General features: G+C 51.7%; 1 protein-coding gene across 1 annotated transcript; it reads right to left on the bottom strand.

Annotated features, from left to right (window-relative positions):
* Nucleotides 1-8,969: 8,969 nt before the first annotated feature.
* DUSP7 (dual specificity phosphatase 7) lies at nt 8,970-15,600 on the bottom strand. The gene is made up of 3 exons (XM_074152223.1): nt 15,189-15,600; nt 12,418-12,846; nt 8,970-9,815 (listed from the first exon to the last, which is right to left on the bottom strand). The coding sequence occupies exons 1-3, from the start codon at nt 15,598-15,600 to the stop codon at nt 9,508-9,510; spliced, it is 1,149 nt and encodes a 382-aa protein (XP_074008324.1). The 3' UTR covers nt 8,970-9,507.
* Nucleotides 15,601-15,936: the final 336 nt, after the last annotated feature.

Here is a 15,936-nt window from a genome sequence, read left to right as displayed (position 1 = left end):
TGATATTAAGTGAACAAGTCGGACACTGAGCAGCAAGATTAGTTCCCATAAAGACTGAGTAGTAATGAGAGTGGTTAAAGACAGGTAATGTGTGGGTGGCATTTGTCAGCTTCATAATGTAGGCTATAATTTGTTTATTACTCTTGCTACTGCTTTCGCTGCTGTTGGAATGCAATTAAATAATAGCACCTATGAGTCCTGCTGAGTATCTGCCATCCCTGACCTACAAACATCCCTGAGCATACACTGCACATGCAGTAGCACCAGACACGTGGTGGCACCGCATGGTCAGTAGGAAGGATCCCATCACTCAGGAAGAAAAGTGGAGCACTCCATAAATAAAACCAGACATATCTCCACAAGGAACAGGCTCATGGAAGTTTTGGAGAGTCAAGAAAACTAACCATTACCCAGAGTTTCATTCATAGCTATTTCAGAACAGTGACATCTGGGAGTTATTCTGGACTGTCAGAGATCAGAGTTTGATTTCAACACTGAGGGAGGGAAAACGATCCTGCATGTAACTCACCACTAGTCCCATCTCCAAGATCAAGTGCTTCATCTCTTGGTGGCCAATCAACACAAGCTGCAAGGGCCCACCTTTTTCCAGAGGAGCCAGCACATACGATCCAGAAGTGCTCTTCACAAGATGGACATCCCACTCCTAAGAGGATCTGTCCTCTCCCTTTCCATCCAAGAGGGGCCTGGCTAGCCCAGTCTGTAGGACGAGGCTGCAGACATTGGACTGATACAGATGCTAAGCGGAGCATGGCCAGGGGCCAAGACAGGGCTTTCCTGGCTTGCTGGTTCAAGCCACAGATAGGAAGTGGCAATCTCATCACGTTGGCTGGAAACTGTATCTCAGTGGAAGCACTGATTTTGTATCAGGAATGCACACTGGCAGACACCAGCTTCAAACATGACTGGATTTATTAAAAATACTGACATCTGTAAATCTTGCTTCATGCACACACACATACTTCTCTCCACTTTTACCAGATTTAAAACTAGGAATTTCTCTAAAACTGAGTAGCTGGCAACACAAAAAAGCAACAGGCTGGCTGCTCCAGGCTTTTTCAGATACAGTTTTTATACAATTCAGCCCCTTATTTGGACCCCCACCGGCATGCCACCTCTCACCACTAGTGCCTTCACCATGTTCTGCTGCAGGACTCCCTGGACAGAGACAGACAGAGTCATCGGAGAACCTCTGCTTCACTAACTTTCAATAACAACCCTCCTGCCCATCCCCAAACCACTTAAGTCCTTCCCCTTGCAAAGAAAAACATGCTGCAGGGACATAAATAAAAATCAGCGGTGAATTTCAGTACTGAACTGCACTATCAGTGCATGTTTGGGCACAAGCTAGCGCCCACTGAAGTCAGCAGAAGTTTGGAAAGACAAAACACCTCCCACACAAAGGAGAGACAGAGGAAGCAGTCAGGGCTGCAAGGCAGATAAGCCGCCTGTCAGAACAGGCTTGGACTGTCCTAGCAGGAAGATGCTGTCCAATGAGAGGGAAAGCTATTTGGGGAATGAATGAATAGTGAAGCTTCTTGTTAAAAAAAATATATATATAAAAAAACCCAAACAAAAAAAAAAACCCACAACACTTTCCCAAATCTCTGTCTCTCTCAGCTTTGTGCCAACTTGGATGCAAGGCCACAACATGCAGGAGCCTGCTTGAACCTCTAGCACAGGATCATTTGAAGGCAACAGCCTGAATGGGGGAAGAGGGAAGGTGATGATGGTAGAGAGGAGACAGAGATGGAGCTCACTGCAGAGCTGATCTTTGTTCTTTCGGAGGAGAGGACAGCTGTCTGTGGGCCCAGCACCATAAATCCCCTCAAACTCACATTCAGCATCCCACTTTACACAGCTCTAAAAGAATCCTGCCTGGCTGCCGGGGATGTGAGCCTGCCTGGACCGCTGCCTGCTTCAAGCAGTGGGGAATCAGCCATCCAGGGAGAGGAAAGGGCAAATTTAGAGTAAGAACCAAATTGCATCACTGGAGCAGAGCTGTAAATCTTCCACCAGGTACGGAGCACTGAACTGCAGGACTGCGTGGTAAAATGACGGGTCCAATTCAGAGCCACATTGGTGATAGGCAAAGGAGTGCTTACCCCAAACTCAAAGTCACAGCCCCTCTAACTGCACCCCTCCCTCCACATTTCAATTCAAAATCTTCCATGCAGAAAAATGTTGTGCTTCTGTGGTGTTGCATGTGCGACCAAACCTCAGGGGTCAGCTTCTTGCTGGCACAGGGCTTTCACTAATGCTGTACCAGTGACCAGGGTCTCGCCAACGCAACAGTCTGCTCCCTCCCACTTTCTGCAGGGTTTATCACAACAATTCACCTCTCAGAAGAAAACAAGGCAAAACCACAAGCCAAACTAGAACAGTCCTTACAAGAAAAGGAAAGGAAAGAAAAGAAAAAGACAGCACAGACCAGAAACAAAGAGTAAACTTCATAAAAGCAAAACCCCAAATCATGAAGAATCTGCCCTTGAGGCAGTGATGGGAGATGAGAAGAGCAGGGAGATGAGAAGAGCAGAGAGCCTGAATGCGGAGACTTTCAAAATAAAGCAGGGAGAAACCCAGCAAATGGCTTTACATAAGCCAGATGTTTCCCCAGGGAAAGAAAGTAGGAAAATAAATAAATCTGTCTGGATTCCCCTTCCTCCACTCCTACTTGGTTCCCTCACCAGATACTTCTTAAGGCCCTACATGCTCTTGGATCACTCACACCACTGAGCGGCACAGAAGCAACACATATCCCCCCCAAGCCTCCTGTAGCACAGCTGGTCTCCATTTCCAACATGCCCCAATGTCTCTGAGAGAAAGCCAGGGCTCCAGTCTCCTGCAGAAGGACCACAGCTTCGCAGGAGCAGCCGCCAGGTGACAGTACCTCAAGTCCCAATGATCCGAAGAAACAGAGAGCAGTGGAGAAACCAGGGAAAGCAAATAAGGATAATGCAGAACAAGTGCAAGTTCAGCTATCAGCACAAACAACCAGAAGGGAGAAAGAAAGGCTAGAGAGCACTGGTGGTCTCGCTGTGTACCAGGCAGCGGAAGGGGGTCCATATTGACGCAGCACTGAGAGGCCCACTCATCCCACAACGGCTGGGCAGCCGCAGTCTGGGGCTGTACAGCCAGCCTGGGTGTCTGCGCCTGCTGCATGATTAATTCCCAACCCATAATTAATCCCCAACCCTTGACTGAGCCATCAAAGCTGAACCACAGCTTCCGCTCTGACCCAGCTCCCAACCTAAAAACATGATCGTGACACAGCTGAGCAGAGCACTATGGAGGTGTCAGGGAGGAGCCCGGAGGCACCAGAAACTTACAATACCATCGCAAGCAGCTCATCGCCTCTGACCACTGCTGCCAGCACCATCACAGCTGCTGAGAACCGCCACCACCATCGCAAGCTGAAGGGTTCAGCTGTCACCGACCACACAGAGCCTTCTTCCCCTGGCTGTTCATCCTCCCACGCCTCCTTTGCAGGACCCAGCTGAGTTTCTGTACCATCATGATGGCCACAAGTCTTTCAGACCTTCCTCAGGCCACCAGGTGGGGTCCCCTTAGGTGCCACAGCAGCTCCTCAGTTGTTTTGGAGCGGTAAAAGGTGAAAGCAGAGACATAGCCAGGCTAGAAAAAGGAGACAGTGCTCACCGAGGTAATTTTCCACCCCCAACACAAGCCCTGCTGGCCCAGGAAGGGGAGCTGGTGCACCCTCCTCAGTGCAGCGGCAGCCATGACAGGAAGGGGTGTGCTGTGGAGGGGAGGGGCACAAAATGGCTGCCACTGCCCACTCTAGGAGGGGTGCTGCCCCGAGGTCACACACTATACTGCTCCCTGCCTCACAGTTTCCCCAATTTAAGGCAGATACCTCACAAAAAAGCCGTTTAAACTTGAGCATGGCTCCCAGGAAGCAGCCACATTTGGTGCTTTGTCATTGTGTCACTAGCTGAATCACATCTGGCAGCCCAGACGCCATACTGCCCGGCCAGCCATGGCAGCCCTCAGCACCTGCTTGCCCCTTCCTGGCATGGTGAGCCTCCTCAACATGATACAACCCCCAGCAAACAGCACAGCCACTTCCCTCACCCCACGCTCCTGTGGTGGTGTCTCCCACCTAAATCCCAGGCACTGCCTGGGCTGGGCATCCAGCAATGACCTTGTGGCAGCTCCGGGCAGCCTCACTCCAGCCGGTCCTTTGGGCCAGCATGGCTGGGCTACACAGTGGGAAAGTCAAAAGACAAAGCCAGCAGATGGGGAACATCGCAGCAAGAACAGAGGAACTCGCAGGAACAGGACATGGAGGCTGGATAGGACTCCCTCCCATGAGCTGCTCTTCCTACCTGCTGGACATTTCCTCACCCGCCCTCTCATCCCAAATGCCAGCCCAGCACTCTCACCTCAAGTATTATTAAGAAAAAGACTGGAGGAAGCAAAGGAGCAAATGGCGCAAAATCCAGAAGAAAGACAACTTTCACACGCTTTCCGAGCAGCCCAGAGCATGACTATCACAGCCTGTGCCAGTCGGCTGTAAATACAGGGATGTGTTGATTAGCAGAACTATTTACATGCCTTCGCAACACTGCAAATAGCCTGATTTGCTCGCATAAAGGATAAAAAAGGAAAATAACAGCCCACAAATAACCTGGTTACCTTGGAAATATGAGCACCCAAATTCAGATGGTGGCAGGAAGAGTCTGCTTTCCCACGTGTGTCTGGGTGACGCAACAGCCGGCAAGTTAAGAGCTGCAGAGGTTGACTTGCATCATGTTCAGAGCACGTTTTATGCCACACCAAGAAATAAGAGCCTAGGAGAGGGGTCAGGGTAGACACAAGCAAGGGAAAGAAAGCTACAAGTAACCCCAAAGCCCCTTCCCTGAGCTCACATCCTGCTCACTGGGCTCCTGATGCTGCCTCCACCACCCCTTCACTCCTCCCTCCTGCAGTTGTTTTGGGTACATCTCCCCTGCCTTTCCGTTGTCTGTGACCACCAATGATCCTCACTGCACTGCCTTGGGAACCTACTCTTTGCTCTCCTGTTTCATGAGATGCCAGTCATCCCTCCTGCTCAGGACATATCTCCTGTCCTTGCCCTTCCCTCTCTGGCTGGGGTGAGCTTCCCGGAGGGAGGTAGGATGTGCTCTGCTGTGCAGAGGGCTGCTGGATGTGTTCAAAATCAGCCACCTGGGTTTCCTCATGGACAACTACAGTTTAGCTCTACCTGTGTTCAGAGCTTTGTCTTTTTGCCATGACTTGAAGCGGAGGGAGAAACTTTTTGAAAGCACCTGGGACCGGTCCCTCTAACTGTTCAAATCAGAGAGGTAAGACAAAATCATCCATTAAAAACAAACAAACAAAAAAAATCCCACTTGTATTGCGTGAGTGCTAGCGGCATCACAAGTGAAAGCCCAGGGACAGCAGATCTCTCTGCTTGTGCAGGAGATTACCTGGTTTTGTAGAGCAGAGCACCACAGAGCATCATGCATGCGGCTTGTCTGGAATCAATGGGTTAACCGAGAAGCTTCTCCCTGCTGCGTGTGGGAAGCAGTATCTCCTTGCCAAATTCCACCAATCTGAACATAACCAGCTTTCTCACTCAGCCCATGCTCCTACGCTCAGCTAGTGCTCGTGCCCGCCTCTGCAAGGGAGTATAGACAGACCCCACGCTCTCTCTTCTCTCTGTAACTATTTCTCCAGCATTGCCCCTTTCCTGATGTCAGTTCTTGTCTCCTCACTAAATTACAGAACATCAGATCTCCAAGGAAACCCCTCTGAGCTAAGAAGCACAGTACAAGACATTCGTAAAGCACCAATGGCTGAGGACCAACCAGGCTGGCTACTCCCTGTTGTCATGGCCAGGAAGCTTGGAAAAGGTCCTGGAGGAAGGCCAGGAAGCTTCTTTGGGTCCTGGAGGAAAGAGCACTTGCAGGTGGTGGGAGGGCTTTCTCTTTCCTTTGGCAACAGGGCTTTTGAGCGCAGCAGTAGTGGGACACTCACAACAGACTTGCATCTCCCCAGGTATGGTACCCTGAGGGAGCTGCCTGGCAGCTGCCTGCACACCAGCTCTTCCACCCAGACCATTGCAAACAACAGCCGTGCTGTTCCAGACAGCCGCCACACAAATGTGCTTACGGAGCTAATGCTCACTGCTAACATCCTATTCCACACCTTAGCAGAAAATCAAAAGAGGAAATTGGATGGAAGCAAATACAGCCATACACCCAACAAGCTGTTCTGCACTCCTTCAGTGCACAGCCAGCCTCCAGCATGGTTTCATATCTACCTCAAGATACTCTACCGTGTAATTACAGGGAAAAACCTAGAGGTCTTCTTTTCCCTGCATACCAGGTAGATTTTGATTTGTTGAGCCACAAACAGGCCTCTAAATCAATATATAGATTCCCATAATGCAGTCAAGGAGTAAACAAACAAATTCTCACACACATACACATGCTCCCCTGGCTCCTGCTTCAGCCTCCAACCACCTGCCCTGCTCTGTGACAGACTCTGCACCCATCAGCTTGAGCTCCTGGAATAAAACTAGCTATCTGTGGTGCTCAGGCCCACAGACACACGTGCACACTTGGAGGAATTGAACAATTGCATAGATAGTAATTTAATTTCTTGACATTTAGGTTAAAAGAAGGAATGGAGGGACACACACTCCACTCCTTCTCAGCTACGAGCAGAGATATGGGGAGCCACAGCTGCACTTAGACACTTGGAGCCACATTTCACTCTAAAGTAGCCTCATTAGCTCATCCTGGTTTCCCCACAAACCGCTTGCACCCACAGCCGGGGAGCACAGGGGACAGCACAGCCCATGTGTGACGCTGTGGCTGGGGGCTTGACCCCTCCACCCAAGGATGCAGGAGTGGGCTCCCACTCTTCACGAGACCCAGAAGTCATCAGGTGGCCGCCCACAAGGCCACGGCTTCTTGCTTTCCTACCGAAATAAAGCCTGCTATCACAACAGTTGTGGGCAAGGCCTCGCCATGCCTTTGTAGGCCACGCTTAAACAGCAAACAAAAGTGTCTTTAGTTTATCTATTTATTTTTGGCACAGAGGAATGGCTGGGGTCAAAGCCGGTCCCATTCTCAAGCTGCTCTTTGTTCTCCGGTTTATCCAATACCCCATATCCCTCTCCTCACCCTCCCACCTCCCCCTCTCCGTTTTAGCACAGGTCTTAAAAATTAAGCTGTGCATGAAACCAAACACCACACTTGAACACTGCCCAGCAAATGCTCTTCATGGTCACAGAAGAATACTAATCGGCCATAAAAAAAAAAAAAATGGATAAGAGCAGCGTGCCCTTATATAGGCAGAGGCTAGACAAGCATCTGACACAAACATCATTTTTAAAGAAAAAATAATATTTATTTGCAATACAAACGAAGTCCCAATATTGGATCAGTATATATAGGGTCACTAATTTTCCTTCATAACTCAGAAAGCAGAACCATTCCTCAACTAACAAGCTCTCATTTGTACTAATCAGAAGATGCATCTTTTTTCTCTTTTTTTTTTTTTCCTTTAAAGAAGAAAGACCACTAACAGCACAGGAAGCCTTTACAAACCAGCTTAGCTGTAATGCAATACAGATGCACTGTCAAAAAATCCCTGAAAAAATAAATTCCTCCATGAGGTAAGATGCAATTAGGATATTCTCAATTTTCTCACTCACAACCGTACTTACTCTCATTCTCCCTTCCAATGACCCACGATCCCAACATTGTTGCAAACAAAACCCAACAAACAAACAAACAGAAAACAACCAGAAAACAAGAAAGAGAAGCTCATTCCAACATTCTGGTAACATCTTTAACAAAAAGAACAGTTTCAGGATGTGACAGCGTCAAACATTCCTCCAGATGGAGATATTTTTATTATTTTTTTCTTTTTCTTGAAAAAAGTACAAAAAACTGGATATTTAGAAAAAATCCGTGGCTTTTTTTTTTTTTCAGTTACATGAGAGTTAAAGTGGACAGGGAGGGGGGAGAAAGGAGGGACTACATTGCAGCCAATAAAGAAATCTCCAAATCCGTTCTGCCCTCCTCCCAGAAATTATTACCACTTCCTCCCCCTCCCAGCTCGGTATAAGGTGTTTGCCAAACACTAGCCAGAAATATAAACAAGTCTTCTCAGAATAGAAGGCACGGCATAAAGTTATTTGAAAGAAGAAGAAAAAAAAAAAAAAATCAGAACCTCTGTTGAAAGCTCCAATCATCTCAGAATTTGCCAGTTAATATATATATATTCATATATATATATATAAAAAAAATTCTCTGTTACAACGCTCTTGTCATCATTTCCACATCTCTTCACTCCCCTCACACGCTCCATGCGTGACAACCGAGTCCCGTCCCGCTCCGCAATCCTCGCTCTGCTCCAGGCGCTCGCCGTGCTCCCCCCTCCGCCCCGCGCACGTGGGAAAGGGCTGAGCGTGCACCAGCCACGCCAGCATCACAGCCACCTTCCCTACGCAGGGAGCTGGAACGGTGTCAGGCCAGCTGGACGACGTTAAGTCAGTCAACAGGCAGCAGAGAACGAAGCCGGGCTCAGACATGCTTCTACCAACTCTGGAGGCTACAACAGTTTTACCTCTGGCAACAGCAAACAGTGTTTTTGGCAGGGGTGGCATTAAAAAAAAAAAAAAACAACCAAAAAAGCTTGCGGCTTAGTCACCTTGGCTGAATCAGTGCAGAGTTTGTGATTGTGAGTGCAGGAGTGGTGAAGGGGTTGCGTTTTAAGCCCAACTGGCCTTCACACATAACAAAGCTTCCTACCAGATGCTAACGACAACAGCAGCAGCATGTATCTCTCTCTGGAGTACCCAGTAATATGCCAGGACATACCAAGGCTTCACAAAGTGTGCAAAATGCATTTGGTCAATATAAACATTTGATTAAAAAAAATAATAAATGATCAAACAAGAAACAGAATAAAATACTGGTTTTGCAACCTCGTCTGTACAAACAGTCAGGAACTTACATATTTAAAAAGAGTTTGAACCCAAAGCTCGAGTAAGATCTAACTTTTCTTTTTTTTTTTTAAATCAAAAAAAAAAAGAAGTAAACTTGGGTTTTAAAACAGTCTTGGCCCAACACCTTTTGTTCAAGGTTTCCAAGTGCATAAATCTCCTCACTTTCCACAGCAAGCTAACCCCCGGTAGCTCTTCATGTGTGTGCGTGCTCTGACAGTCCCAATGCACCCAGGAAAGCGGTTATTGCCGGTAACAGCTGCGTTCAAAACGCTGTAACATCGCCCGTATTAAATAACCCCCTGTAAAAAGACTACCTCTTCCAACCACTTTGATCAGGATACTAATGAACGGCATTAGCCTTCTTAAAGCAGCGATCAGGCACCTCTGCCCAGGGAAGCGAGTCCTTTTCAGAGCTGCCTGGCAAGACAGATATTTTTTGTAAGAGTTGAAATGCTCAAGAGAAGCGATTCGATGCTTGAGTTCCCGACCAGGTGGCATCCCCTTCATGTGGACTCCAGAGTGTTCAGCTGAAACAGGTTGTGGTTGGTGGGGGTGGTGAAGTAGAGCTGTTCGCTGGGTGAGCGGTTGTCGCAAGGGCTGTTGAGTCCTAGAGTCCTCTCAAAGTCCAGGAGCTGGCCCATGAAGTTAAAGTTTGGGGAAATGTTGGATTTTTTCCTTTTCACAAAGTCATAGGCATCGTTCAGGGACAAGTTGAGTTTTTGCATCAAGTAGGCGACAGTGACTGTTACGGACCGGCTGATGCCAGCGAGGCAGTGAACAAGGATCCCACACTTCTTGGAACGGGCCTCATCTGAAACAAGACAAGGGGAAGGGGGAGTCTATTATTCTGCACCAAGAACGCATGGCTTTGGAGCAGGGCCAGGAGGCAGCTGCAAGCTCCCAGAACCAGGACGACTGCCAGAACTGGATCCCTTGCTCCTAGGGACACCATCTCATGTCCCTTTGACACCCACATCTCTCCCCAACGGGCTCCTGAGGTATCCCACCGCACAGTGAAGCTGCACATCCCCGTTTTGCACAGCAAGGCCAAACATCTCAGGTGCTTGAGAAGTATTAACCAAGCCTGGCAGCACATCCCTTGCCTAGGGAGCATCCGTACCCCTCTGTTCAAACAAAGAAATGGAGTAACCCACAAAAGGCAAGCGGAGCTGGAGACAAGAGTCCCAGGGAGATGCTGGTGGTGGGGCACAGCGCACCCCTCTCAACACCAATAACCAGGGAAGGCTGGGCACTTGATGTGAGGCTCCAGCCCAGCACCATGCAAGCTACTCTCTTCCGCTGTTCTTGTCCTCCTTCCACTAGAAAGTTATCTGAATGTAGCCAGAGCCAATTTAAGCCAGAGTCTGAAGTGCAGGAACTTCCCTTATTGTGAAATCGTTCTTTAGGATCGACAGAAATGCACTTCACTACAAACAAGCGCTTGTGTTGGAGGAGACTCTCAAGATGAATGGTAGTGGGGAGCAGGAATGCAGGCTGGACCGAAAAAATGGCGAGAGAACAGCGACGAAATTTCCCCTCCCTTGCCACCGATTGAAAAGCACACACACACTCATTGTCTCTCACACAGCCGGAACAGCGTGATCCCTTTATGAATTGACATCTTAGAGCTCAAAGAGGGACACGCCGCTGAGAGCGCTGAATGCACGCAAGCACCCAGCGCCACTTACTTCTGGGCAGCCCTATTTGAAGTCAGTCATTTGACCAAGAGCTTGGCGGGGAGGGAGAAGGTGGCAGGAGAAAGAGGATCCTCAGGCAAAGCCGGAGGTAAGAGACACTGGCACCACCAGAGCAGGGAAGGGCAAAGCAAATGCAGGCAAAACAAAATCCAGACCCAAGCCACAACAGGTTTTCTGCCCCAGCTTGCAAAACCGCGATAGAATTTCCAGTACAGTGGGCAATCGCCCCCCAGCATACCCAGCCTTCCCCCAGCCTCTCTCCATTCAACATTTTTCTGAGACATTTTTGCCTTTCATCTGACCTGCTGCTGCATTTCTTGGTGTTTGGTTTTAGAGTGAGGTAATCCTCCATTTCCTGTCATTAACTGGAAAGCACAAGTGCAGTGTTCAGAGACATCGTCTGACTGGAGCAGACAGATCCCAAATGCCACACGCCAGCAGGGACCCCGTACCTCACCCCCGACGTTTAATACCACACTCCGTGCAGGAAGTGCAGATGGGACATCAGACGGGTCCCTGCTGCCACACTGGAGCAGCCACTTCTGGCCACAACCGTGTTACTAGAGGACAGAACCTGGGGGCAAAGGAGAGCACGTGGGAACCAGGGGTTCCAACAGCTGAAGAGCAGAGGAAGCTCTACCACCGCTCTGCCCCATTTCTGGCCTCAGCACTGCAAGCCAGCACATGCAGCAGAGTCCAAAATTGGGGGGGAAGGCAACAAGGTAGCATGGAAACAAGCTACACAGATTTCAGTCTGAAGGTAAAGGTCCCCCACGCCTTTCCCTACACCAGTGTTTTTAAACCAGATATGAAGCCATAAGGCTTTTAATAGTTAATGGTGGTAATGAGTACCTGTGCCATTCACCTCCTATGGATCAGAACCGATTAGGCTAACGACCATCACCAGCAGGCAGCACAGGTCACACTGGAAGCATACATCCCTATTCAGCCCAACAGACACTTCTCACAGAATAAGGAGCCACTTCCAAAGTCAACGCTAGCCTGGGAGAAGGGATCTGCCTCCCTGCGCCCCTCCCCACGACCAGCCAAGGCTGTCTCAGGGGCTGACTGCACAGCAGCTTTCCAGCTGAGCTCTGCACTGCCATTATAATCACTAACTCACTGTGTTGACACTTACCTTAGGAGAAGTAACCATACAAGGAGTTAATTATGCTTGGGCGACTTACAGCGGGATCATAACTAGACTAGCAAATCCCCTCGGGAAAAGAAAGCATCACACACACACACACACACACACACCCCCCCACACACACACCCCCTCCCAGTCTCATCCACACTTGGAGCTAAGGAATTGCTGCCACCAGTCACGTTAACGCAGCTTCCATCAACACTCATTACTCCGAGCAAAGCAGGCAAAGGAGCTCCCACTACCTTGGTTCTGCCATTTCACACAAGTGCAAATCCCCGCACAAGGGCAAGAAACAGCCGGGTCCAGCGGGGCCGGTCCTACCGCTTGCAGGTAATCCAGCTGAGGTGCTGTAAGAGGGCTGCATTTTGGAAGGGGAGACCTCCCTGAACCCAGCCAGGGTGTCACCCAGCACCAGAAGTGTCACCTCTGGTGACGCTCAGCTGCTAAGCTAGCGCCAATGCTGTGCCCCAGAGAGGTGAGGCCAGGGACGAGCGACAGCCCTGGGAAGCAGCTCGCCACATTCCCAAGCAGTGAGCGTGAAAAGAGATGTTCTGCCAACTACCTACCAATGAAAGCAATGGCCTCGGGAAAGAACTGCGAGAGGTTCTGGCTCCAGTGATCTGAGATGGGGATCTGCTTGTACTTGAACTCTCCGTCGTGCTCAAACATGTTTGGCAGGTTGGGAGTCACATTCAGGATATATTTAATGCCGTATTTGCCCAGGACGTCCAAGTTGGTCGAATCTTTGGCACAGCCCAGGTACAGGTAAGGTAGGATCTGGACCGGAAAGGCAGGCTGATTGTTAGGGATAGGGCTCCCGTCTGACTCTGTGGCACTGCTGGGTTCCCTGTCGGATTCACCATCTGAGCAGTCGGAGCTTATCCGCAGCCCTCCCAGGCCAAGGACCGATGCCGGGGGAGAGTTGCTGGGCGAGGAGCTGTCAAGGTTTGTCTCGCAGTGCTCCGAATATTCGGTCTGAAACTTGTTAAAGCCACCTGGGAAGGGGGAAATGAGCGAGGGAAGGAGAGAGGCAGAGAGAAAGAGATGTTTTATTCCTCAGAATGGGAAACCCTTCCACCCGGACACACGCACACGTTACTCAGCAAGTCTTTGCCAGCAAAAAGCTGGTATACCTTCAACTTCACTCCAAGAAAGGCATCTCCCTGCTCCCTCATCTTCCCTGGGCAGACTGTTACTGAGCAAACAGGTCCCAAAAAAACAGAGTATTTCTTACGAAGTTTGGTATTGCTTGTGATAGATAGAGGCAAAATCTCAAACACAAAAGAAACAAACATCCAAAAATAAAATCAATGGCAAGAGACAAACTTGCCTCGTTTAGCTTCTCTGAAATACGGGTCTGGGGCAGTTTAAGCAAGAGCTATCATGCCACCTAGACAGAAAAGCACAAAAGTATCTTGTGTCTGAAAAGATAAAGCAAGAACAGCCACATACCCAGCCCCAGCACCAAACCCTAATAAAATAATTCACCTTCAAGCAGGAAAAAAAAAACCATAAGTTTTGCCAAGGAGCAATCCTCACACCTATTTTATCACTACTAACATCTTTTGCGACAGGGCAGTGTCACAGTTTTGTTCCTCACCCAAACCCCAGCAGGCTTGAGGTGGGATGGGACCCCCCACGTCTGCTCCTAAGTTCTTGTCTCGGGCTCCTTGGCTCAACAGTTTGGGAAGGGAGGCAAAAGCAGGGAAGCAAAAGAACCCCACCGATCTCCCTCCTTTCCAGGCAATATTAAACCGGAGCTCAGCCATCGGTATCTGACACTGACAAATGGTTTAATTAGAAAGGCCTCCTGGAAACTTTGTTAGTGGGTTCGGCGGTTGTGGCGGGGTCACTGAGCAGGACAGACAGCTCCTGCCACATCCATTCATGAAAAAGGCTCGTCCTCCTCCTCCTCCTCCCCCCCCGCGCCGCCAGACAGCGCCGAGGAGCCATTTTGGAATTTTAATTGGAAACATTTCCCACCGAGGCTCCCGGAAAAAGGCAGAGAAAGGGGCTCAGCTCCTCCCCTGCCCACGGGGGAGAGCTTAGGAGTAACTTCAAAGCTGCTCCTTCCAGCTAGGGATGAGGAGGATGGGGAGAGGAACGGGGAGACAAACTGAAGGAGCAACGGAGCCCATCGGGAAACCCCAAACCGGGACGGGATGGGATGCGAGGGGATGGGGGACTCCCCCACCGGCACAGCCGGGGAGGGGAGGGGAGGGACGGGGAGAGAAAAGAGGGATCAACCCCTGTGCTTGTCCCCCTCCGTCCCCCATGTCACCTTTGAAGGGCAGCGCAGCCCTGAAGGCTGGTCCCGAAATACTTGCCCTGTCCCCCCCTGCCACCCCAACCCCTTACCAGGGGCTCTCCCGGCTCCCTGAAAAGGGTCTATCAAGAAGCGGCAGTGTTTTTTAAAGGACTGCGAGTGGCAACTTTCTTCACCACTCTCCCACCACCACCACCACTCCTCCGCTCGCCTGTTATTTCTGCCTCAAACCCGCCACCCAGCGACCGGACTGGGAGGATGGGAAGGGTCCCAGCAGCCCAGCTGTGGGCTCCGCTCAGCCCGCTGCGGAGGCCTGCCGGGATCCTTCAAAATGGCCAAAAATCACCCCCCCAAAACCACCAAACCCCCAAACACCCCAGCCTTCACGGAAGGGCATGTGCTGGGTGCGGAGCTCGGCAACCGGGCTCCCCGCTCTCCCATCTCCCGGCCCCGAGGGAGCAGCCGGGCTGCCCCCTCCCAGCCCCGCCGGCATTTCCAGGGAAAGGGGGAGAAAAATCCAAGCGCTCGCTTTTCGGAGTAGTGCAGGGAACAACAAAAACAGGGGTGGCTGGGCTCTCCTGGCTCTCCTCCCCCCCCACCACCAAAAATCTGGCCATCCCTTCCGGAGGGAAGCCTGGCGCCGGGGTGGGGAGCCCCCGAAAGGCCCCCGGGAAGCGGAGGCGAGGGGCGCCCCGGGGGTGCCTGGCCAGGGTCGGCTTGGGACAGGGCAGCGCTGGAGGGGGGCCTCCCCGGCGGCGGGGTTGGGGGGGTGGGGAGGTGGGCTCCCTCCTGCCGCTGCCGGGGGAAGCGACGCAGGAAGAAGCGGGGCGCTCCCGGCCGCTTCCAACCTGCGACCATTTTGTGCGGGGGATTAAAACGGGATGCTGAGGAGGGAAAAAAAATAAATATATATATTTAAAAAAAAAAACAAACCACAAAACCAAAACAAAACAGGCAGAGTGAGACGGAGGGAAGGAAGCAAAACAACCCAGCCATCTCCGGCCGGCCAGGGGATGGACGCCCGGCGATGCGGGGGGGGGGGTAGATGGTGAAGGGCTGGGGGCACCTCACCTTTCAGGTAATAGGCTTTGCAGCCGTCATCGCGCAGCTTCTGAAGCAGGAGCCCCAGGACGGAGGTGGCGGCGCCGCCGTCCTGCCAGTCGGCGGTGGCCTCGTCGTAGAGCAGCACGGTGTCGGCCTTGCAGCGCTTGACGAAGCGCTCCTTGTCCTCGTGGTTGGGGATGATGGAGCGGATGGGCAGGTTGCCCTTCTTGAGGCGGCGGAGCATGAGCCCGGGGATGGCCAGGTTGATGGCCGTCTCGATGTGCGAGCTCTCGAACAGCTCGTGGGGGCGGCAGTCGAGCAGCAGCAGCGAGCGGCCGCCGCCCGACTCCAGCTCCTCCTGCAGCCACTCCGCGCTCTTGCACGGCATCGCCGCAGCCATGGGCGCCCGCGGGGAGCTCCCCCAGACCTGCGTTTTCATGGGGCTCGGCAGCGGCGGCCGCCAGCGCCCGGCCCACCGGCCACCCACGCGGCGGCCGGACGCGGCCCCGCTCCCTTCACCCGGGACCGCGGTGAGGCTTGCGCTCTGCCGGACGGCGGCTCCGCTCCCGCACGGCCGTGGGTGCGCGCTGCCTCGCGGCCCGGAGCGCGGCGGCCCCCGCTCTGCCTTTACGCGGTGCGCCCCATCCCGGCGGCCTCAATTAAAGCGGGGCTTCGCCGGCGGCTCGGCGTGTCATGCCTCGGGAGGCGGGGCGGGCGGCGGGGGCCGGCCGAGCGGCAGCAACGCCCCGCCCCGCCCCGCCCGGCCCGGCCCGGC

Source organism: Numenius arquata, chromosome 8 (genome assembly GCF_964106895.1).
Source record: "Numenius arquata chromosome 8, bNumArq3.hap1.1, whole genome shotgun sequence".
In the NCBI taxonomy this organism is placed as follows: Eukaryota; Metazoa; Chordata; class Aves; order Charadriiformes; family Scolopacidae; genus Numenius; species Numenius arquata.
Note: the sequence above shows the minus strand (reverse complement) of the source record. Positions and strands in the feature narration are given on the sequence as shown.